Source organism: Hyla sarda, chromosome 1 (assembly GCF_029499605.1).
Source record: "Hyla sarda isolate aHylSar1 chromosome 1, aHylSar1.hap1, whole genome shotgun sequence".
Classification (NCBI taxonomy): Eukaryota; Metazoa; Chordata; class Amphibia; order Anura; family Hylidae; genus Hyla; species Hyla sarda.
Window position 1 is genome coordinate 228,877,258 of NC_079189.1, and position 25,435 is coordinate 228,902,692.

The 25,435-nt window shown below is 42.5% G+C and overlaps 1 protein-coding gene across 6 annotated transcripts in view; it reads right to left on the minus strand.

Annotated features, from left to right (window-relative positions):
* LOC130365641 (centromere protein C-like) overlaps positions 1 to 25,435 on the minus strand; it is a 322,002-nt gene that overhangs the window by 255,152 nt on the left and 41,415 nt on the right. For all 6 annotated transcript variants that reach the window (XM_056568882.1, XM_056568886.1, XM_056568883.1 and 3 more), the window contains exons 5-7: positions 12,996 to 13,056; positions 7,415 to 7,703; positions 2,777 to 2,965 (exon numbers count right to left, since the gene is read on the minus strand). In XM_056568882.1, coding sequence (XP_056424857.1) covers positions 2,777 to 2,965; positions 7,415 to 7,703; positions 12,996 to 13,056 — 539 coding nt within the window. The remainder of the gene's footprint in view (positions 1 to 2,776; positions 2,966 to 7,414; positions 7,704 to 12,995; positions 13,057 to 25,435) is intronic.

A 25,435-nucleotide genomic window follows, 5' to 3' on the forward strand; every position in this document is an offset into this window, starting at 1 on the left:
TGTGTCCCAAGTCAGCTTGAGGAGAACTCCGCACTCTGGATGTGAGGAGAGAGAAGAGACGCCAGCCAATTAGGAAGAAGAGGCCGGGTCAAAGGCAAGGGCGCTGTGATTGGCCCTCTGCACAGCCCCAAACTCGCGCACGGCACTGATTGGCAGCTGTTTCGCGCTGAAGCACTTATGCGGCCTGGTGGGCGGAGCTAACGTCCGCCAAAGAATTACTGCGGAACTTAGAAATGGCGTCTGCTCCAAAACCCTGAGCGAACACGCCACCTTAGTGAGCTCCTATGTGCCCGGGGAACGGAGCGGGCTAAGTGCCGTCGGCAGCCGCGGCTGCAAAAAGTGAAAGTAAAAGGCGCACACGCCCGCAGAGAGAAGTAACACAGTAGTCAAATAAAGTGCCCCATACTGTGAACGCACTTGCCCCTTGTCACAACTGATCCAGATTAATAAAGACAGGTCCAAAAAACCAGAGGGTCTCCAGCTGTTGAAAGGCCTAGGGAAAGAAAACACACTCACCTATGCTGAAGAGCTTGCCTAAAGAAGTCTTCAGTCAGCATTTTCACCTGCAGCAAGCTAAGCTCATAGCGAGCCGAACAGGGAGATAGGGGGACCCGGACCCATGAGGTACAACCCCAAGCGCTGACCGTTGGCGAGAGGGGGTTTAAAGTACATCCAAGATGCCTGCCACCTCTCGCAATGGGGAAACAGTGAACCGTAGTTCCTGAGTCCCCACCTGAAAACAGAAATAAAAAGGAATAAAGCACCAACACATTCCCTAATCCTAAAAAATATGAGACCTGGTCTGGAGAACACCAGACCAATGTCCACCTCCTTAAGACACTAAGCAAAAACTGAATTGCTCAGTGGCCAGGAAACGGGTATATCCTGCTGGGAGGAGCCGACTTTTTGGTTACCATAGTGTCAAGCCTCCTAGAGACAGCAGCATATACCCAAGGTTCTGTGTCCCCCAATGGAGCCGATAGAGAAACTTTTTTTATTTTTCCATATACAGGGATGTATGAGGGCTCATTTTTTGAGCCGTGATCTGACGTTTTTTATTGGTACCCCATTTGCTTTGATGGGACTTTTTGATCGCTTTTCATTTTTTTTTAGGGTATACTAAGTGACCAAAAATATGCAATTTTGGACTTTGGTATTTTTTTTACGTAAATGCCATTGACCGTGCAGTTTAACATTATAGTTTTATAGTTTGGACATTTGTGAACACGGCGATACCACATATTTATTTTAATTATGTTTACATTATGTTTTTTATATTGAATTTGGGAAAAAGGGGTTGATTCAAACTTTCAATATGAAGTTTTTTTTTTTTTTTTTACACTTTATTCCCCTTGAGGGACTTTTAGTAGGAATCATTAAATTCCTCCTACAGATCAATGGAATGCCATTGAACCCCATTGATCTGTGTGCTTGCACTCGATTGATAAAGCCTGGTTCAGCCAGGCTCTATCAATCTCAGAGCCGCAGCAGACGGGCAAGCAGAGGTAAGCCCTCTGGCAACCTCCACAGTGGATTGCGCTGCGTGGGGCAATCTCACTGGACCACCAAGAACTAATTAAAGCTCCCTTTAGATGCTGCTTTAAGCATTGACAGTGGCAATCTAAAGGGTTAATAGCCAGCCTGCAGCTACTGGAATCAGGCTCCCCACTCGAGATCAGTCCAGTATATGGAAATATCTGTGAATCAAGCCAGTAGACTACCCAATGACTGAGCCTTGTTCCTGGCAGAGGTTATGACTGACTACCCTAAAACAGCACAGCAATTCAGAGTAAATCAAATATAGCGATAAAGTGGCGTGCCACTGTTTCATGCACCATGAAATTACTGACAGGTTCTCTTTAACTACCTAAGGACAAAGGGTGTAAAAGGTACGCCCTCGTCCAGCTCCTGTTGTATTAAGGGTGTTCAGGATCTGAGCCCCGTTCATACCCAGTGGGTCCTGGTAGCCATCAACAGCCAGGACCCACTGCTAATGCTAGGCATTGATGATCAGAGCGATGTGCAGCTTTAACCCTTTACATACCTCAATCCAAGTTGACTGCAGTGCCTAAAACAGGAAAAATTTATTGCCAGTAGTTCAGTGGAGCTGATCAGGACCAAAGCATAATTGCAGGGTCCCGATCAGCCGAGAGGACAGGCAGAGGCTCTCTACCTGCCTCCAACTAGTCCAATCGGCACTTCATCACTGTTGGTAGACTTAGCAGCCCGTAGTAATAGAGCAGTCATCCCACAGATCTATGCTATGCTACGTCACAGCATTTTTCAGCATATGCCACCTAAAAATTATAAAGGACTAAAAAAAAAAAAAAATAAAGTGGAAGAAATTTTATTATAATGTTAATAAGTCTCTTCCCTAATAAAAGTTTGAAACACCCCCCTTTTCGAGATAAAACTAAAATAAACATATGTGGTATCGTCATGTGCGTTAATATCTGAACGATTTTAGAACATAACGTTACTGAAATCGCATAGTGAATGGTATAAACATTTTTTTTTTTTTTTTAAAACACAAGTCCAAAATTTATGTTATTGGGCTTTTCATATATCAGAAAAAAAATAAAAAATATGGTACCGATAAGATTTACAGATACGCCTAAGAAATAAGCCCTAATAATTGAAGAAAAAAAAAAAAAAACAATATTGTTTTATTGTACGGACCAACAGAATAAAGATAATGCGTAAAAATAGAAGTTCCCAAAAGTTGCAAAACTTAAAATTTTCCCCCACAAGTAAAAAAAAGTTAATGTATATATACCCATAGTCACTGGATGCTGTAAGTAAGTCATACGTAATGTCTGCATGATGAAGATTCTCCTTTATAGAATTTGATGCTTCCAACTGCTTTAACTGCTGTGCATTATTTGTGAACTCTTCTGATTTTCTTGCCACATGCTTTAGGAGGACATTGTTATTTGCTGCAAATGTTGCGTTTTTAAAACTCAACCTGTATAAAGAAAATTTAGGTTTGTAAATATCTCTCTATATATGGTTTAAAAGTACAAAGTTTTGCAACAAAGTTTTAACAAAAAGCGCAACGTTTTGTCTTTGCCAAAAGGGTGCTGAATGCATTAAAATAAACCAGCAGTTAGTTACCTCTATGATCCTGCGCTGATCCCTCATTCAGGCTCCCAGTGGCACCAGTCTTCTTTTTGAGGTGGATGTCATGTGACTGCCGCAGCCAATCAGCGGTCACGTACCGTACTTCAGGCATCATGGCTCCCATCACTGTGCGGTAATGACAGAGACATACCTGCTGGTCCCCCCCAAGCAAATGTGTGTCCCAAGTCAGATTAGTTAAAATCCACATTGTGTCATTTGACCAGAGAACCTTCTTCCACATGTTTTTTTTATGGCTTGTGGCTAACTCGAAACGAAATTTCTACAGAGGCTGTGTTAGGCTGCATTCACATTTCGGTTTTACACTACGGGTGCCGGATCCGGCTGGGGGAGGGGATAACCGTGCGCTCCCGTACCCCAGCCGGACCAGCGCTGAACTCCATTCACTTTAATGAGCCGACGGGAGTCAAACGGTGACTCTGGTTGGCTCATTTTTTACCTGTATCCAGTTTAGTGACCGGACCTAAAACCGTAGTATACTGCGTACACGGCGATACCAAATATGTGCACTTTTCTTTATACAGTGATTTATGGCATGTGGACAAGGGGCAGTAATTTTTTATTTTTTTGGGGGAGGGGGGGGATTCTTTGTATTTAAGAATCCTATAGATCAATGTAATGCTAATGCATAACACTGATCTATGCTATCTGCGTTCGATTGCAAAGGGCTACCTAGGACCGCCTTCAGCAATCACCTCGCAAGGGAAGCCCGAAGAGCAGAGGTAAGGCCCCAGGGCTTGCTTAGCAACCAGTCACCACCCGGCCATTACATCGCGCAGGGCAATGGGACCACTATACACACCAGCGGCATTTAATATACATCTACTATGGTGCTGGGAACGCTGTGTGCCCATTCTCCTCTTCTTTCTTCTGGCGGAGACAAGTGCTATGCACTTCTGAAAGCCCTAGGAGGCAGAGAACTCAAGAGCTCCCTGCCTCTAGCACTGGGCGTGCGGTGGGAGCGATTGCTCGCTCTGCGACTCCACACCACATGCACGTCCCTAGCAGCAAGGGCGCATGCGCTGAGGACCTGTGTGTATTACACAGCTGTCCTAGCACTACAGTAGATGGGATAGGCATAGAGGCGGTAGGGCTTAGCGGACACCGGCCACGCCTATCCGACTGATGCTGACCACCAATATACAGTAAGTTGATTTTCAGGGAGACAAATTGAAGAAACACACAGCCAAAGGTATGGCTGCATTTCATTTGTTGTCACCAGTGCTGTTATTGTAGCAGTCTGAGGGGCATCCAAGTTGGTAACAGTTGCGCTTTAACCCCTTAAGGACCAAGCCCATTTTAACCTTTAAGACAAGGCTAATTTTATTTTTGCGTTTTTGTTTTTTCCTCCTCGCCTTCTAAAACCATAATTCTTTTAGATTTCCATCAACAGACCCATATATGGGCTTGTTTTTTGCGTGACCAGTTGTACTTTGTAATGAAAACTCATTTTACCATAAAATGTACGGCAAACCCAAAACATTATTTTTTTAGGGAGGAAATTTAAATAAAAAACCAAAATTTTGCACATTTTGGAGGGTTTTGTTTTCACACTATACACTTTACGGTAGAAATGACATGTGTTCTTTATTCTGTGGGTCAATACGATTAAAATGATACCCATGGCTAGATAGTTTTGTAAAAAAAAAAAATCTAAAACTTTTTGTACAAAATCAGTAATCTAAAATTGCCCTATTTCGACCACCTATAAATAAAATTTTTCCGTATATAGGGTGGTATGAGGGCTAATTTTTTGCGCATATAAAACTTTTAGATAATTTTTTGGGAATAAAATGTGATTAAAAAAAAAGCAGCATTTTTGGACTTTTTTATTTTTTACGTTTACGGCGTTCACCGTACCGGATCATGAACATTATATTTTGCTGGTTCGGACATTTACGCACGCGGCGAAACAAAATGTTTATTTTTTTTTTAAATTACGCTTTTTGGGGGTAAAATAGGAAAAACTGTCAATTTTCATTTTTATTTTTCCCTTTTTTTACTTTTACATTTTTCAATTTATTATATATATATATATATATATATATATATATATATATATATATATATATATATATATTATTATATATATATATATATTTTATTTTATTATTTATTTATTTTTTTAACACTCTTTATGTCCCCATAGGGTACTATCTATAGAAATCATTTGATTGCTAATACTGTTCAGTGCTATGCATGGAGCATAGCACTAATCAGTATTATCTGCTATCTCCTGCTCTTGTCTGCTCGATCTCAGACTAGAGCAAAAGACCCCAGGAAACAAACTGAGGCAGGTGAGGGGACCTCCGTCCGCCATTACAGATGATCGGATCACCGCGGCAGCGCTGCGGGCGATCCGATCATCTATTTTAACATGCGCATTGCCGCAGATGCTGTGATCTGTACTGATATCAGAATCTGAGGGGTTAACGGCGGACATCTGCGCGATCGCGGTTGTCGGGGCCATCAACGGCCGGTCCCAGGCTGCTTATAGCAGCCGAAACCTGCCGTGTATGACACGAGCACCGCTTGGATGCTCGCGGTCATACACAGGACATAAATGTACATCCTGGTGCGCAAAGTACCGCATAACCAGGGCGTACATTTACGTCCGTGGCCGTTAATCGGTTAAGGACAAAGCCCATTTTGGTCTTGAAATTTAAATAGTGCACTTTATGATAAAACTTATGTTCTCTTCATTATGTGGGTTAATCCGACTTAAATGATAATCTTTACACATTCTATTTTTGTACTACTAAAAAAAAAAAATTGCAGAATTAGTAACTTTAAAATTGTCCTATTCTGATCCTCTATAACTTATTTTTCCGTATGAGGGCTCATTTTTTTAGGCCATGATCTGTAATTTTTATTGGTACTACCTTTGCGCATGTGACTTTTTGATTACAGTGATCCCTCATCATACGATGGTAATTCGTTCCAAATGAACCATCATTAGTTGAAACCATCGTATGTTGAGGGATCCATGCAATGATACGTATAGGAAGTTATACTCGTCTGTCCCTGCTGCTCCGGACCATCACCGCTACCCTGGATGTCGCCCTCCATCGCTGACGCCGCATCCCCGGTGTGTCCATGCTGCTCCGGACAGTCACTGCTGCCCGGGATCATCGCTCTTCATCGCCATCATCACGTCGCTGTGCATGCCACTCCTACTGAATGTCGGGACGGCGTGCGCGGCGACGTGACGACGACGAAGGAGAGCAACGGCCACACAGGGGATCCTGAATAGGATGGTCTGGAGCGTCGGGGACAGGTGAGTGATCATCACCACAGCACATGGGGCACCTTAAACTGCTATCCGGCGGCAGCTGAAGCAGTCTGCGCTGCCGGATAGCCGTTTATGCGATGGCCTCGACATACAAAAGCATCGTATGTTGATGCTGTCTTCTACATGTGATGGCCTCTAAGAGGCCATCATATGTTGAAATTATCGTATGTTGGGGCCATCGTGGTTCGGGGAGGTCACTTTTTTTTTCCGGGATATGATGATTGAAAATCAGCAATTTAGGGCTTTGGTATATTTTTACTGTACATTTACGCGGTTCACCATACGGGATAACATAACGTTTTAATAAAGCGGACATTTACACACGTGGGGATACTAAGTATGTTAATTTATATATTTTTTTTAGTCCCTACAGGGGACTATTTAATGCAATCTTTAGATTGCAAATATTGATCAGTGCTATGCATAAGCATAGCACTGATCAGTTATCTGCTCTGGTCTGCTTGAAGACACCATGTTGATGGCAGGTGAGGGGACCTTAATCCGCCATCTTGGCTAATCTGAACAACGAGGCTGTGCTGCGGGCGATCAGATCAGCCATCGGAAATGGCACATTGCGGCAGATGCTGTGATCAATATTGATAGTGGCATCTGAGGGTTCAATGGCGAACATCAGCACGATCGCTGATGTCCGTGATTATCGGAGGGTTCCTGGCTGCTGATGGCAGCCAGGACCCACGGTCTATAATGCAAGCTCAGCTATTGCACTTGCTTCATAGCCACACCAGGACTCAGGGTGTACACTTACATCCTCGCGCTTCAAGTTCCAAGTGCGGCAATTGACTGGTTATTTCAACATGTCATCATGCTGGATTTCTTTAGGTTTCCAGTCCCTTTTTCTATGTTTTACTTTGCCTCGTCTTTATTTATCCTTTGGGTGGACACAACCTATCTGACTAACTGACCATCAAAAAAAATAAAACAACGTTGTAAAAACCTTTAGAGTTGACAACACATAAACCTTACCATTTCCTTGCATGAATGTCATAAGTTGGACTGGTTGGCTCCTGCACCACAGAAGTATCAGAGCTATATATTTTTTCTCTAGGTTTTTCAACATTGTTCGCTAGCTTGCCATCCACTATCTCTTCATTCTCAGCCAAACTTTCTTCTATTAGTTTTGCTACTAAATGTCTGCCTTCATCATCAGACTCCTCATCAGAAAATAGCTCGGTAAGATCAGGTTGCTTTCCATTCTTTTTTATAGCATTACGGATTTTTTTAGGATCACTTTGTATCACTGAATTCCCACCACCTGCAAATGAAACCAATACACATTTAGGGTGATTTATCAATATATGTGTAGAAGAAAAGCTGAATACTCAATTTATATAGGCTTTGGTAAATATAAATTTTTTTAATTTGGTATCGTTCGAATCATATTGACCTACCTACAGAATAAGATAACATGTAATTTGCTCATAAGTGCTGACCCCTATAACGTCTTTATTTTAGCGTATATGGGGTTGTTGAGGGCTCACATTTTGCATTGTGACCTGTTTTTATCAGTACAATTTTTGTTTAGATGGTACTTTCCAATCGCTTTTTGTTAATTTTATTGTTAGAGTGACCAAAAACAGCAATTCTTGGGTTTGGTATTTTATCGTGGCTAAACTTTTTGTTAACAAGTTTCATTTGTTTAATGGAGAAAAGGGGAGGGGAAAATTGTAAATTTTATTAGGGGTGAGGCTTATATATTTGATTTAGATTTTTTTTTTACATTTTTTTTTATTATTTATTACACTTTTTAAGTCCACATTGGGGACTCTTACAGGTAATCTTTTGATTGCTTACATTGTTTAATGCTTTGCCATAGCACTGATCAGCATCATCTGTGCTGCGTTTATACATTGCCTGAGACAGACTGTCTAAGCCAGTGTTTCCCAACCAGGGTGCCTCCAGATGTTGCAAAACTACAACTCCCAGCATGCCTGGATAGCCTTAAGAAGCCTTTGGTGGTCCAGGTATGCTGGGAGTTGTAGCAGCCAACAGCCATTTCAAATCTGAGCTTGACACTTTCTCAAGGTCCTCATCTCAGCGTTAAGTAAAGAAGTGAAATGGCTGTTGGCTGCAATTTCCTCCATGTATTTGTCTGCATAAAGAAGCCATGAAGTGCATTTATTTATAGGGGGGGTTGGTTTTCAGAAATAAAATAAAAAAAAAAAAAAGAGTAATTTTATATATTTAAAATCATTTTGATGCTGGATGTTGGTCTCACCATTTTACTGAGCGGAGGGAACAAAACACCAATTTACTGTGCAGCCAGAAAATAGTCAAACATTGGCCCTCATTTACTAAGAGTGCTGTGTAGGTTTCTTTGTGGGTTTTAATTCCCTACAATTTATTTTCCATGGTATTTACTAAGGTTTCCCCACATTTTTCACTTTCCTTAAACTTTGCTTATTTTTTTTTTTTTTTTTTTTTTTTTTTTTTAACACATGCTCTGATCTGTGGTGTTTTCCTCAGCTCAAATCCACCACATTTAATGTGAAATCTAGAGAAAGAAAGGAAGGCGCCTCATGTGCGGGATCAGTAGATCTTGCAGGTGGGGGTGATTCCCAAGCCGCTTACCGAAGTTGGTTGTGCGCCCACACACAACAAGGTTAAGAGCAGAAGAGATATGGAAGAAGGTCCACTGCAGCCCTCCTGGGTGAGAGTAAAATAAAAAACGAATGACCAGGGAGTCAGGAGTTTGTCTGGCGCAGAGAGGAACCATCAGGCAGCCAAGTAAAAATCAATCGATTTATCAGATGCAACGCGTTTCGCTGCACATGCGCAGCTTCATCAGGCATCTGATGAAGCTGCACATGCGCAGCGAAACGCGTTGCATCTAATAAATCCATTGATTTTACTTGGCTGCCTGATGGTTCCTCTCTGCGCCAGACAAACTCCTGACTCCCTGGTCATTCGTTTTTGATTTTACCACATTTAATGTGGAAAGCTTAGTAAATATTTTGGGTTTTTGTGAAAATGTCTGGGGCACGCCCCTTTTTATGAGATCATGCCCCTTTTCCCAGCAGCCCCTTTTCGGATTTTCTTAGTAAAATGGAGGGTTAGTCTGGGTTTTCTTCAATTCTGGCACAAAATCTGGCGCAGACAGAATTTCTGGCGCAATGCGACAATCTGGTGCACAACCCGACAAAACATGTCGGGTTTGCAATAGTAAATGAGGGCCAATATCTTTATCTGTGATGGGGAAAAAACTAAGAAGAACTCATGCAGGACAAACGTATCCCCTATGCAAAGGACACCTGCAGTCTCCTGCACGAGACCCCAAGAGTGTCGACCCCCTTCATGTATCTCTATGGGAGAGACGGCAAAACAAAGTTCAGGAAGCTCCGGCTCTCCCATATAGATACATTGAGGTGGTGTGTAGCTTGCCGCTTCATCTGGAGGTCGACGCACCCAGTTTCCGGGGAGAGCCGGGGTTCCGTGCAAGAGATCTCCCACGATCAGACACATATCCACTATCTTTTTGACAGAGGAATCATTTTTTTTTCCCTTTAACCCCCTAAGGACGCCCCCTTTTTTTTTTACCTAAATGACCAAGCCCAATATTTTCAATCTGGCATTTGTCTTTTTAAGTTGTAACAACTTTGACATGCTTTTACTGAGCTATTCTGAGAATGTATTTTCATGACATATTATACTTTATCTTAGTGGTCAATCTTTGTTGTTACATGCAGCATTTTTATGAAAAACTCCAAAATATTGTGGAAAATGTCTGTTTATTTTTTTCATGGTATTTACTGTGTTGTAAAAGTGATGTTTCTGTATTCTGTGGGTGGGTACGATTATGGCAATACCCCATTTATATAGCTTTTTATGTTCCCTTTTCTTTTCACAACAAAATCAATGTTTCCCTTTTTTGTGTAGCAAAGTTTTTACGGTCATAACTTTTACTTTTCATCCAACACAGTTGTGTGAGGGCAATTTTTTTGTATATGTATAGCAACCAGATTGCTTCTTTCATTTCTAAAAACGCCTCTAAAAAATGAAGGAAGTGATCTGATTGGTTGCTATGGGCTACTTAATGCTGATGAGACCGATGCAATCCCAGTCTCAGCAGCTGCGCAGTGCAGGAGACCGCTAGGAAGTATACATACATCCAATTGCGCAAACAGAGACGTATGCATATGTCCTAGGATGGGAAAGAGTTAATAGGGATCAGATCTTTAAAAATTGCATTCCAGGATTGGAGATGGTAAAAAATCCTCAGATGTCTGTTCATGAAGGTCTAAATGTTATATAGATTAATACCATGTTACAAACATTATAAGAGAGCATATTCCTTCCTACTTTTTGTTGCATTTATTTCCAGGCCTTTCCATCTCTATTTAGAGCTGGTGGCCTCTGGGGGGTGGGCTAGTTTTACGCAGTGCACTGTATGGTAAAAATAATACATTATCTTTATTCTATCGGTCAATGCGATTACGGTAAGACAATTCCAGATTTATATAGTTTTTCTCATTATTGTAACGACTTGAAAAAACGCAAAACTTTTTTTGACAAAATTGGTATGCATAAAATCGTCCTTTTCTGACCCCTATAACTTTTATATATACAAGGGCTCCTTTTTTTTGTGCAGTTATCTTTATTTTTGGTGTTTAACTCCTTAAGGACTCAGGACGCACCAGTACGTCCTGAGCCCAGCTCCCGGTGTTTAAAGCGAGGTCACGCCGTGACCCCGCATCACACGGGGTCGGTCCCGGCTGCTAATCATGATTAGCAGCCGGGACCCTGGGCTAACAGCGCGCCGCACCGATCGTAGTGCCGCACGCTGTTAACTCTTCAGACGCGGTGATCAAAGTTGACCGCCACGTCTGAGAGTGAAACTAAACGCTTCCCGGCAGCTCAGTGTTCCGATCAGCTGGGACGCAGGCGGAGGTCTCCTTACCTGTGTCCGCGGCGTCCGATCGGGGTTGGATTGCTCCAAGCCTGAGCTACAGGCTTGAGCAATCGAGCCCCTATCTCGCTGATCCGTGCAGAGCTATGGCAGGGATCAGCACAGGAGATCAGTGTGTGCAGTGCTATAGCTCCCTATGGGAGCTATAACACTGCAAAAAAAAGTGGAAAAAAAAAAGTTAACAAAGGTCATTTAACCCCTTCCCTATTAAAAGTTTGAATCACCCCCCTTTTCCCATAAAAAAAAAAAAAAAAAATAACTGTAAATAAAAATAGACATATGTGGTATCACCGTGTGTGTACATATCCGATCTATAAAAATATAACATTAATGAAAGTGCACGGTCAATGGCGTACGCGCAAAAAAATTCCAAAGTCCAAAATAGCGTATTTCTGGTCACTTTTTATATCATAAAAAAATAAAATAAAAAGCGATCAAAAAGTCCGATCAATATAAAAATGGTACCGATAAAAACTTCAGAACATGGCGCAAAAAATGCGCCCTCATACAGACCTGTACACGGAAAAATAAAAAAGTTATTGGGGTCAAAGGATGACAATTTTAAAATCAAACATCAAAAAAATGCACTGCATATAAACGGAAGCCCCCAAAATTTACAAAATGAAATTTTTTCTTCAATTTTGTCGCACAATGATTTTATTTTCCGTTTCGCCGTGGATTTTTTGGTAAAATGACTAATGTCACTGCAAAGTAGAATTGGTGGCGCAAAAAATAAGCCATAATATGGAATTTTATGTGCAAAATTGAAAGCGTTATGATTTTTAGAAGGTGATGAGGAAAATGCAAAAATGGAAAAAAGGCCTTAAGGGGTTAATTATTTTTATGTTTACGCCATTTACCCTGCGGGATCATACACATTATAATTAGTAGTTTGGACATTTATACATTTGGCGACACCAAATATGTAAAAAAAAATTCTTTTTTGTAAAATGTGAAAATAAGGGTACATTTTATTTTTTTATTAGGGAAAGGAGTTTTAAATAATTTTAGAGACTTTTTATATTTTTTTATTTTACACTTTAAGTCCCCTTAGGGGACTTTTATATGCATCATTAGATTGCATTTACTTTACAATTATATGCCTATGGCATAGCATTACACAGTATGATCAGCAATCCACCGATCTAGGCTGGCTAAACCAAGCTACATCCGTGGATTGGTGGCAGGGACCCTCTTCCGCCATTTTAGCTCAGGCAACCCCCGCGACCACATCGCAGGGATTCTGTGAGCTTCACTGAACTACTGGCAACTTTCATATTCACTTTAAATGCAGATATAGGCACTCATCACAGCATCTAAAGGGTTAAATGACCGGCAGTGGCGAGATCGCCACTGCCAGCAATTAGCACTGATAGTAGCTGACACTACAGCCCTCACTTTAATCCCACGTAAGGGCTTACAGGTATGTCCTTTGTCCTTAAGTACCAGGACATAAGGGTGTACCTGTACGCCTGATGTCCTAAGCGGGTTAATAGGCAATTTTCCTACGCCGGCATAGATTCCTTCTCTGGCCTCTCAAACAAACAGAACGGGTAAAAAAGGAAAGTGTTTAAACATTTTTAAAACACAGTTGCAAGATAATACAAGTTGGAGTTAGTAAATTACAGATATAGAGAATACCTTGAGACCGTTGAGGTGTATCATGTACACGAGACTTTGTTGACAAATTATTGGCTGGATCCTAAAAATAAATGTATAAAATAGTATTAAAAAAAAACACGTAAAACTGACATTTAAATGCTTACTTGTGGAAAAAACAACCTGTTGATATGTCCTTGAGAGAGTAAGTCAAGTTTGGTCAGTCAGGGTCTGGATGTTCATATAATTGACTGGGGAGAAAAACACTAAGCTTGCTCTCTCAGTGTTGTGCCACATGACTGAGCTGGACTTCCAATTGTAAGTCTATAGAACTACGGTAACTTCGTCATATGCACAGAGAGCAGGGAGAGATCAAAAGTTTTTAAAATTGACAGGAAAGATGCACATAACACTAATAAGTAACTATATAAAAGCTGCAATGTAACACGAACAGCTCACTTACATAGTGTCACTGTGCTCCCCCATTGATGCAAGGTTTGAGAAGGAAGAGATTATTTCAATTGTTGAATGATGTCCTATCTGAGTGAAGCAGGCTACTGGACTTTTAGGAGCTGTAAAAAGCCCTTCATCAGGATTGGCTTATACAACATGGGTAAGTAAGGCTTCATTCACACTGCCGTTAGCACACGTCAGTGTAAAGGCCGTCGGGGGGGGGGGGGACCCAGGGGGAATAGCAGGAGAAAAATTACAGCTTTCTCCATCATTTTCTCCCGCTACAAAAAAAACGCCCCCCGAAGCAACTCATTATAGTAAATGGGACCCATCGCGATTAGTTATTGCCCATTGCGCCCCGTCCCAAAAGTGTCCGTTAAGTGCTGGAAAGAAAAAAAAAAGAGCCTAAAGCCTGTTTAAGGAAAAGGCACAATGGCAGCGTGAAACCAGCCTAAGTAAGGAGTAATAGAATGCTCTATACAGAGCTTGGGGTAGGAAAAGAATAAATAAGTACCAGGGGAAGAGTGGTGAGAATCTAGTCAGGGACATGCCACAGAGCTGTATATGCCACAAAATACAGTAAAAAATTTAAAATAGTGCAATTGGTAGCAATAATGAGAGAAGGTTGCGTAGGTTTACAGGCAAGGTATAACTAAACTTGAGGTAAAAACAGATTTATGTATATATATCCTGTCAGCACATAAAACTGTGTATAGACAGTAATCACAAACATATTGTACAAAATACAGCAAGCACTTTCTCATAGTCCAAACCACATACAGCATGAGAAAAAAAAATACATATATTCTAGCAATAATAAGCATAATAATAATAATTATGAGAATGATAAGACAGAGGTTCCATCATTGTAGTACTAGAATTTTCTCTGAAATCATACCTTAAAGGAGTACTATGGTGCTTTCTTTTTTATTAGCCTTCTGTGCCCGGGCTACAAAATGAAACAAAACAAACTTTAACTAACCTGCCTACATTCCCCCGTTGCTGGTGTCCCATTCTCCGGTCCATCTCTTCTTCCGCTTCCTGTGGGTCGGTGAGTCACACTGCTCTCAGCGTATATCCCCAGCCGAAGCGGGACATTGCTGTGGCCGGTTAACCTGTTAAGGACCCAGGGCGTACCTGTACGTCCCGAGTCCGCTCCCGTTCTATAATGCGGGGCCACGGCAGGGACCCGTGGCTAATAGCGCGCAGAATTGAACGCGGTGCACACTATTAACCCTTTAGACGCGGCGTTCAAAGTTAAACGCCGCGTATAAAGTGAAAATAAATCACTGCCGGTTAGCTCAGGGAGCTGTTCGAGATGGCCGCTGCATCTCAAACAGCTTACAAGACAGCCGGAGGATCCCTACCTGCCTCCATGCTGTCCGATCGCCAAATGACTGCTCAGTACCTGAGATCCAGGCATGAGCAGTCAATCAGCAGAATCATCAATCATCGATCAGAGAAACCACTGATCAATGTAAAAGATCAGTTTGTGCAGTGTTATAGGTCCCTATGGGAGCTATAACATTGCAAAAAAAAGTGAAAAAAAGTGAATAAAGATCATTTAACCCCTTAACTAATAAAAGTTTCCCATTTAAAAAAAAAAAACTGTAAATAAAAATAAATGTGGTATCGGTGCGTGCGGAAATGTTCGAATTATAAAAATGTATTGTTAATTAAACCGCACAGTCAATGGCGTACGCGCAAAAAAATTCAAAAGTCCAAAATAGTGCATTTTTGGTCACTTTTGATATCATGAAAAATCAATAAGTCCTATCAATGCAAAAATGGTACTGCTAAAAACTTCAGATCACGGCGCAAAAAATTAGCCCTCATACCGCCCCATACGCGAAAAAATTAAAAAGTTATAGGGGTCAGAAGATGACAATTTTAAACGTATAAATTTTCCTGCATGATTTTTTCCACAAGTACGACAAAATCAAACCTACATAAGTAGGGTATCATTTTAATCGTATGGACCTACAGAATAAAGATAAGGTGTCTTTTTTTTTTTGCCGTAGATTTAGTAGTAAAAAAAAAAAAAAAAATAGCCATCATATTGTTCTCTAGGTGCAAATCTAATGATTTTTGAAAGGTAAAACTGTTTTAGAGCTGTGCATTCTCCAGCTGTGCCCCTCCACCTTCCGAAAAATGTACTGTGTAGAAACGGCAGCCCCCAAAAATTACATACTTTTTTTTTTTCCAATTTTGTCTCACAATGAATTTTTTTTTCTGTTTTGCCGTAGATTTTTGGGTAAAATGACTGACGTCATTACAAAGTAGAATTGGTTGCGCAAAAAATAAGCCATCATATGGATTTTTAGGTGCAAAATTGAAAGAGTTATGATTTTTTAAAAAGGTAAGGAGGCTCCTCGCCAGGACCCCTGCCTCCCCCTTTACAGCCACCTTGCTGTCTTCTGGGGAGAGCCCAGACTATTCTGTTTCTTTTCCTTATATACAGACTTCACACATTTCTGCTGGCCTCATTAATTAGGCCCCTGATGAGCATCTCTGCTAGCTCACCTAGGATAAAGGTCTTGGAAAACACCCTTTCCTTGCCCTCAAACCTGCCTCAATGCCACAGGTGTTAAGGCTCACTATACCCCTTTGTTACGTTCCTTGAGGGAGTTTAGTTTCCAAAATAGTGTGTCACATGTTTTTTTTTTTTTTCTTTTGCGCTGTTCTGGCACCAAGGGGGCTTCCTAAATGCGACATGACCCCCAAAAACGATTATAGCAAAATTCTCTCTCCAAAATCCCAATGTCGCTCCTTCCCTTCTGAGCCTCCTAGTGCACCCACAGAGCACTTTACATCCGCATATGAGGCATTTCCTTGCTTGAGAGAAACTGGGTTTGGGGGGCTTTTTTTTCTTTTACCACTTGTAAGAATTAAAACAATGGGTCTACAAGAACATGTTAACGTAAAAAATTGAGATTTTTATATTTCACTTTCACTGCTGCTATTCCTGAGAATCGCCTGAAGGGTTAACACACTTTCTGTAAGTCATTTTGAATACTTTGAGGGGTGCATTTTATATAATGGGGTCATTGATATGGGATTTCCTACAGAAAGGCCCCTAAAATCCACTTCAAACTAAACTGGTCCATGAAAAAATGAATAAATAGCGACCAATAAGTCCTATCAATGCAAAAATGGTACCACTAAAAACTTCACATCACGGCACAAAAAATGAGCCCTCATACTGCCCCATACGCAGAAAAATTAAAAAGTTATAGGGGTCAGAAGATGACAATTTTAAACGTATAAATTTTCCTGCATGTAGTTATGATTTTTTCCAGAAGTACGACAAAACCAAACCTACATAAGTAGGATATCATTTTAATCGTATGGACCTACAAAATAAAGATAAGGTGTCATTTTTACCAAAACACGTACTGCGTAGAAACAAAAGCCCCCAAAAGTTACAAAATGGCGTTTTTTTTCAATTTTGTCTCACTGATTTTGTATTTTTTTTTTTTGTTTCGCTGTAGATTTTTGGGTAAAATGACAAAGTAGAATTGGTGGCACAAGAAATAAGCCATCATATGGATTTTTAGGTGCAAAATTTTAAGAGTTATGATTTTTGAAAGGTAAGGAGGAAAAAACGAAAATGCAAAAACTGAAAAACCCTGAGTCCTTAAGGGGTTAAAGGTTGAAAATAAGTTGTTACTATATGCAGATCTTTTACTTTTTAGAGAAGATGCTGGGGTCATGTTACTTTAGATAATTGGGACAGTTGACAAGTTTGTGGAGTTGTCAGGTGTGAAGGTTAATTGGGAAAAATCAGCACTAATTACCTATCAGTAACAAGGTAGGATCCAAGGATCCAACATTGTAGGTGTTAAAGTTTTTGGGAAGCATGAGGCATTAGATCATTTGGGGATGAGGATGTCATAACTTTTGGCAGTGGAATTTTAAACCATTGATTAAAAAACTTCAATGGAAAAATGAAATTTGGAGGAAATTACCTCTTTCCTAGCAGATAGGATTAGTTTGATTAAAAAAAATAAATAAAAAAAATTATATATATATATATATATACATATATATATATATATATATACACATATATATATATATATATATGAGGCCATCGTATGTCGATTTGATCATATGTCAGGGCCATCGTAGGTCGGGGGGGGGGGGGTCACTGTATAGTGGAGTTTGTGGAGGGGGGTTGTATAGTTGATCGATATTGTGAGCACTTATCATTGGTTCGGTACCGTATTGAAAAGTGTGGAAAGAAATGAAGGTTGTGTGTAAGATCAGGGGTAGCTTTAATTTTACACAGATATTAAATTCCATAAATGTTGAATTTTCCCATTGGGGTTTAGGGAAAGGTTTTGGCTAAGAAAGGGCGTAAAATTCCTAGGGCAGGTTTTTCATGGAGGGAAACAAACATTTTGATGGGATTCATGAGGAATTTGGACTAAATGAAGCACAAAAGTTTTGCTATATGCATATTTGAAAAGCATATAGGAGCACGGGTAAGAAGTTGATTTTCCATATCGAGGAACATGGGTTGGTTGATTTATTAAGAAGAGTGGACACAGGGAAGAAATTGATAGGAAAAACTTTTGATTAGAGCTGCTGTATGCTCCACAGGAAGTTGTTCTCTCTTTGAATTTCCTTTCTGTCTGACCACAGTGCTCTCTGCTGACACCTCTGTCCATTTTAGGAACTGTCCAGGGTAGGAGCAATTCACCATAGAAAACCTATACTGCTCTGGACAGTTACTGACATGGACAGAGGTGTCAGCAGAGAGCACTGTGGTCAGACAAAGGAAATTCAAAAAGTGAAGTACTTCCTGTGGATCATACAGTAGCTGATAAGTATTGGAAGGATTGAGATTTTTTAATAGAAGCAATTTACAAATCTGTTAAACTTTCTGGAGCTGAAGTTAACATAGTAATATAGTTCATAAGGTTGAAAAAAGACCAGAGTCCATCAAGTTCACCCTATAACCCTAATGAATCCCTAGGACAGGACCCAAGACTGACCCCTGTCGTACCCCACTAGTAACAGTCACGCAATCAGAATAAGTACCAATAATAACCACCCTCTGTTTCCTATCACGGTGCCAGTTACTTACACACATTCTCCCCCAGCCCCATCCCTCTCATTTTATGCACCAACCGTTTATGTGGCACCATATCAAATGCTTTGGAAAAATCCAGATTATACGACATCCAGCGATTCCCCCTGGTCCAGTCTGGAGCTTTTTGGCACCAGTTGATTAAAAAAGAAAAAAGTTTTCCAGTGGAGTATCCCTTTAACCCCTTGGGGAAAGACTTTTTTTTTTCCATTTTAGCACTTTCATTTTTTCCTTCTTACCTTTTAAAAATCACAACCCTTTCAATTTTGCACCTAAAAATCCATATGATGGCTTATTTTTTGCACCATCAATTCTACTTTGTAATTACATCAGTCATTTTACCCAAAAATCTACGGCGAAACGAGGAAAAAAAATAATTGTGCGACAAAATTAAAGACAAAACGCCATTTTGTAATTTTGGGGGCTTCTGTTTCTACGCAGTACATTTTTCAGTAAAAATGAAAGCTTATATTTATTCTGTACGCCCATACGATTAAAATGATAGCCTACTTATATAGGTTTGATTTTGTGGTACTTTTGGAAAAAAATCTACTACATGCAGGAAAATGTATACGTTTAAAATGGTCATCTTCTGACCCATATAACTCATTTTTCTGATCTGAAGTTTTTAGCGGTACAATTTTTGTATTGATTGACTTTTTGATCGCTTTTTATTCATTTTTTCCATGATATAAAAAGTGACCAAAAATAGGCTATGAAGGTAGGGGACCCTCCTGCTGTCCTACAGCTGTTCGGGATGCCGCGGCGATCCCGAACAGCCCACTGAGCTAGCCAGGAGCAGTTTCTTTAATTTTAGACAAGGCATTCAACTTTGAACACCGCATCTAAAGGGTTAATAGCGCGCGCCGTTGTTAGAGGCCGGGCCCGACCCGCTATGACGCGAGGTCACTGCGTGGCCCCGCATTATAGAAAGAGTGTGGGCGAAGGGCGTACAAGTATGCCCTCTGTCCCCAACAGGTTAAGGATCAAGCCCATTTTGACCTTAAAGACCAGGCCACTTTTATTTTTTGATTTTTCGTTTTTCCTCCTCTGCTTCTAAAATCCATAACTCTTTTATATTTCTATAAACAGACCCATATGAGGGCTTGTCTTTTGCGTGACCAATTGTAATTTGTAATGACACCTCATTTTACCATAAAATGTACGGCAAACCCCCCAGAAAAAAATTTTGTGAGGAAATTTTAATGAAAAACAACAATTCTGGGGGCGTGGTTTGGCTGCCAAGCTGCATGCACGCTTGAGCTGAGAGCTCTGGCTCCCACAGAGATATAAACGACTTTACAAAGCTTCCAGCCTTCTTAATTTGCTCTCTCCTGTGCCCTGAACCTCTCAAGTATGCCTGGGAGAAGACGAAACCCACTGGCCACGCTAAACTGGCGAAATTTTACTTTATGAGAAGCGCAGGCTCCTCATAAGATGGAGCTGGAGAAGGAGACTGAGGAAGTGACTGCGCCGCTGGCTTCCTCGCAAGACATGTCTCCACATACCCGAATGCAGCACTCATCCTCAGATCCTGCGCTGCTTCCACGGAGCCCCGCTGGTGAACAATCCCCACCGGCACACAGCTCCTACATTGCACCAGGCTTCACAGACTCCTCTCTGTAGGTGAGAACGCCGCCACGACAGTGGATCAGCTCCGGGAGGCTCAGTCCTATCCTCTACCTCCTCCAGCCCCCTCAAGCAGCACCCAAAGCTTGCTGTACTGACGGCTGACACCACTCGTGGTCCTGCACTCTCGGGAACTGAGTCCCTACCCACGGGGGTGATGCTCTCATGGCCCTACAGGTGGCAAACATCACTTTAACCAATAAAGCTATGAAGGAGATTATGCTTGTGCAGCGCCAGTCCCTTCTCACTGACTTCCAGTCTCTGCTCCACCCCTTCCGCATAGAGCTAGGTGACTTGGGCACCAGAGTGGATCACATAGAACATGAATTTGGGGACTTTGCCAATTCCCATAATGAACTGATCGATGCCCACACTACTCTGGAAGAAGATGTTTCCAAAATCAAGGCCAAGCTGGCCGATCTGGAAGAGAGAGGGAGGAGAAATCATGTTAAATTACATGGCATTCCGGAGTCTGTGCCACCCAAAGATATTCCGCAATATGTTTGGGCCCTCCTCAAAGCCACTTTACCCGACCTGCCTGCCGCTGATCTGGAAATCGACAGGGCACACAGTGTTCCCAAACCCAAACACCTAGCAGACACTGTGCCTAGAGATGTCCTTGCCCGCATACACTTCTTTCGAGTGAAGGAACAACTCGTGTTTCTTGAGGAAAAATGAAGGCCTGCCAGCCCCGTTCCACAAAGTCCTGGTATTCGTGGACTTATCCGCTGACACCTTACAACTCCGGAGAACCTTATCCCCGATCACATCGGCACTCCGTCAGGCGGATATGCTGTACCGTTGGGGTTTCCCGGTCCGCTTGCAAATACATCTCAAAGATGGCCTACACACGATCAAGACCCTTGAAGAGGGGGGAGACCCTGTTGAAAAGTTGGAACATTCCTATCACAAACCCCAAACCCCTAACCCCCCCCGACAGCAGCTCTGGAAAAACTGCAAAGCGACTGGTCCACTTCTCGCTGAAAGCTGGATGAATAAACAGAGACTTACCTGATCCGGGAAGCCTCCTGTTACTGTGTTGCTCTGAGATCTGCGGCAAGAGGCTGCAGATGGGACTCTGACCTCACACTGACTGATGGACCCCCATCATTCACTCTTAGATCGTATATCCTTAACATTGTGTTTGGTTTATGTTCCTTGTTGTTTAAAACCTGAATCAATTCTAACCGTCCTTATCTACATGCCTTGCACCTAGCCTGTTGTCTTTGTGGAGGGAAGCCCTTGCTGGGAGGCGACCCCTCTTTCCATTGCCGAAGCTTACAATTTTTTTCTGTTGTATTTTTATTATTAATATACAATGGTTCTTAAATTGTTAGTATGAATGCTAATGGCCTTAACAGCCCAATGAGACACTCCCATATGTGGAGACAAGCTATTGCTAACTCATAGATTATATCCCCAGGTCTATCATTCCCACTTTCACACCAAAGCGAGGGAGGTAGCGATAGCTGTCAGGGACACTGTGGCCTTATCGGTCACCAAACAAATTGATGACCCTACGGGTAGATTTGTTATTTTGGTCTGCACCATAAACAACGTTCTCTACAAGTTAGTGTCCCTGCATGCCCCTAATATGTTCCAATTAAGCTTCCTATGTTCCCTCATACGTACAATCCACTCTGTGCGTGAAGGTAAATTAATTCTTTGCAGGGACTTTAACATTACAGGAGATTTTTCTATCGACACTACATCGCCCCACACCAGACACCCTCCCTCCCTGGCTGATCTCCTTTGGAGAGAAGAATTGTATGATGTATGGTGAGCTCAACATGCTCTTGAATGCGACTACACATTTCACTCTGGGGTCCACAATGTGTACTCCAGATTAGATATGTTTCTTGTAGATAGGTCAGTGCTCCCCTTAGCTCTCTCCACTTCCATTGAAGTCATCCAATGGTCTGACCATGCCGCTGTCACCCTCACATTAAATGAACACTTGAGCTCCCCCCCCCCCCACCTTTTTGTGGCGTAGTAACCCCTTTCTTCTTTCCCACCCCGCCTCCCGATCTCACACAGAGAAGGACCTATCCGAATATTTTGCATTGAACGAATCCTCCCCGATGCTTTCGAGTACAGTGTGAAACGCCCATAAGGCGTGCATTAGAGGCTCGTTCATTAAACAAGTGGCTCAGTTAAAAAAAACAGATCCGAGAAGCTGACAATGACACTACTGGCTCTCCAATAGGTTGAGAGAGAGAACAAAGCCAACCCCTCACCCGAGCTAGATGCACGCTTTCGCACACTTAGACATGATCTGAGAGCCCTTCTTTTAGTTTCCTACGAGAAATCATTTTGCAAAACTAAGGCGACTTACTATTCTCAAGGTGATAGGGCGGGGAAACTCTTGGCCGCTAGATTGAAAGCGCATCACACTAGATCTAGGATCCCTTATCTTCTGCACCCACACACCGGGGCTAAACTATACACTCCCTCTAACATTACACTCGGCTTCAGGGACTACTATGCTAAATGATATAACCTACGTGACTCAATCCCGACTCCTCACAACATTGTAGACCTGACTTGATTGTTTTCTATCCTCTGTCCACCTCCCCTCCCTGACCCCTCAACAACTTCTCTCACTCAACACCCCCATAACTCCTCAAGAAATAACCTTAGTGATTAAACGACTCCCCGGAGACAAAGCCCCCGGACCGGATGGGTTCACTAACCATTACTATAAACACTTCCACTATGTTTTGGCCCCGCATCTCAGTCGGCTCTTCCAAAAAGTGTTAGACTCGGGTGCCTTCCCTGATGAAAATATGCAAGCCCTGATAGTCACCATCCCTAAACCCGGTAAACCCCCACCTGTCCACAAAATTTCCATCCCATTTCCCTCGTAAATTTTGACATAAAAATTTTTGCCAAAATTATCGCTAATCGCATTGCTGACCTATTGCCCTCTCTTGTCTCAGCAGACCAGGCTGGTTTTGTCCCCAAACGACAGGCTTATTTTAACACGGTGTTGGGTATCTTGCACCATGCTGCTGCGCGAAAACTCCCGGTGCTGGCCCTCGTCCTTGGAGCCGAGAAGGCGTTCGACCGACCTTCGGTGGTCGTTCGCCTTCTCTGTTTTTGAGAAAATGGGGTTTGGTGGCCTCACTTCTATTACTGCCCTCTACAACAATCCCTCTGCCAAGACTTATGTTAATGGTGCCCTCCCCCCCAGTTTTAATCTTACCAATGGTACTAGACAGGGGTGTCCCCTATCCCCCTTAATATTTATTCTGGCCTTGGAGCCTTTAGCCCAAGCTATTCGCGAAGATTCTCAGATTACTGGTGTGGAGATAGGCGGTAGATCCCACAAGATATCCCTTTATGCGGATGACGTGTTCCTAACCCTCACCGACCCCGTCCGTTCCCTATCTGCGGTGATGTCCACACTCGAACACTTTGGCACCCTCTCATACTACCACTTAAATTCCTCCAAGACCCAAGCTCTCCCTATCAATATCCCTCCCCCGCTACTGTCCAAACTGAAATCCACCTTCACGTTTGACTGGCAACATGAGGGAATTCAATACTTGGGTAGGTCACTAGCTCAGTCCCTCCAAGACCTCTATAAAATGAACTACCTGTCCCTCCTTTCTGATACACAACTAGAGCTAACCCGACTACCTAAACATGACATGTCTTGGACGGGAAGGATAGCAACTTTTAAAATGAAAATTTTGCCCAGATTTTTGTACATTTTTCAATCTCTGCCCATCAGTATACCGGAAGATTTTCTTCGTTGCGCTCATTCTTTGCTCACGAGCTTTGTCTGGGCACATAGTAAACCAAAAGTAGCCCGCACCATTATAACCAGAGAAGGCATGTGGGAGGCCTGGCTCTCCCAGACCTGAAGTCATATTACCTTTCTACATTAGTGTCTTCACTGTCCGGGTGGTATACGTTACTGGACACTACACCTTGGGTTCAAATAGAGAGATCCATGTCACACCCTTACTCCCTACCTGACACCTGCTCCTGACACCATTCTGGAATTTACCCGCACCTACACACATGGGCCCGGTGGTTTCGGCTTCCCTGACCGCCTGTTCTGTGTTCCGCCGCCTCGCACATTCCCCCCCACCCGCCTCCCTCCTCTCGCCCCGCATACCCCTGCGCTCTCCCCCCCCCCCCCCCCCCACACACACACACACACACACAACCATCCCCACCGTGTGTTGAACTCCATCATACTTGGCTCATTGGCATAATTGTCGTGTATGTATAATGCCTTGTATACTTTCCACTTATTCACAGGCTAAGGACACTCTTCTGTTAAAATGGAGGACTCATAGAAGGATAGACTATGTGCGACTAACTTGTTTCAGGCATCTCACCTGCCGGTTCACTTTATTCTTTGTTTATGTTTGATTTCCACCAGGTATGCCCGGGTGACTCCGCGTGGTGGATGGGGGACACGTTTTGATCAAAAAGTGCGCTAAGAGCCTCCATTTTGTTGACCAAGTGTGCTGCTGCCATTTTCTTTTTTTACATGTTTTGTACTTGCCACAGCAGCGTGCACCCGTGTATTGGGTTTAGGTGCTGGCTACATTTTCAGTTTTTTTTCTTTGCTGTGCAATTTTGGGGGGAGTGGCTCCCTCTGTAGCCGTGCATCCCCTCCCCTATTTTCACAGGAGGTGGTTTGGATCGTTAGTGGATCCAACATGTCACCCAGCCTGAGGTAGGTGAGTGTTTAGGGACCCATCCGATAAGAGGCCACCTCCGCGTGGTGGATGGGGGACACGTTTTGATCAAAAAGTGCGCTAAGAGCCTCCATTTTGTTGACCAAGTGTGCTGCTGCCATTTTCTTTTTTTACATGTTTTGTACTTGCCACAGCAGCGTGCACCCGTGTATTGGGTTTAGGTGCTGGCTACATTTTCAGTTTTTTTTCTTTGCTGTGCAATTTTGGGGGGAGTGGCTCCCTCTGTAGCCGTGCATCCCCTCCCCTATTTTCACAGGAGGTGGTTTGGATCGTTAGTGGATCCAACATGTCACCCAGCCTGAGGTAGGTGAGTGTTTAGGGACCCATCCGATAAGAGGCCACCTCCGCGTGGTGGATGGGGGACACGTTTTGATCAAAAAGTGCGCTAAGAGCCTCCATTTTGTTGACCAAGTGTGCTGCTGCCATTTTCTTTTTTTACATGTTTTGTACTTGCCACAGCAGCGTGCACCCGTGTATTGGGTTTAGGTGCTGGCTACATTTTCAGTTTTTTTTCTTTGCTGTGCAATTTTGGGGGGAGTGGCTCCCTCTGTAGCCGTGCATCCCCTCCCCTATTTTCACAGGAGGTG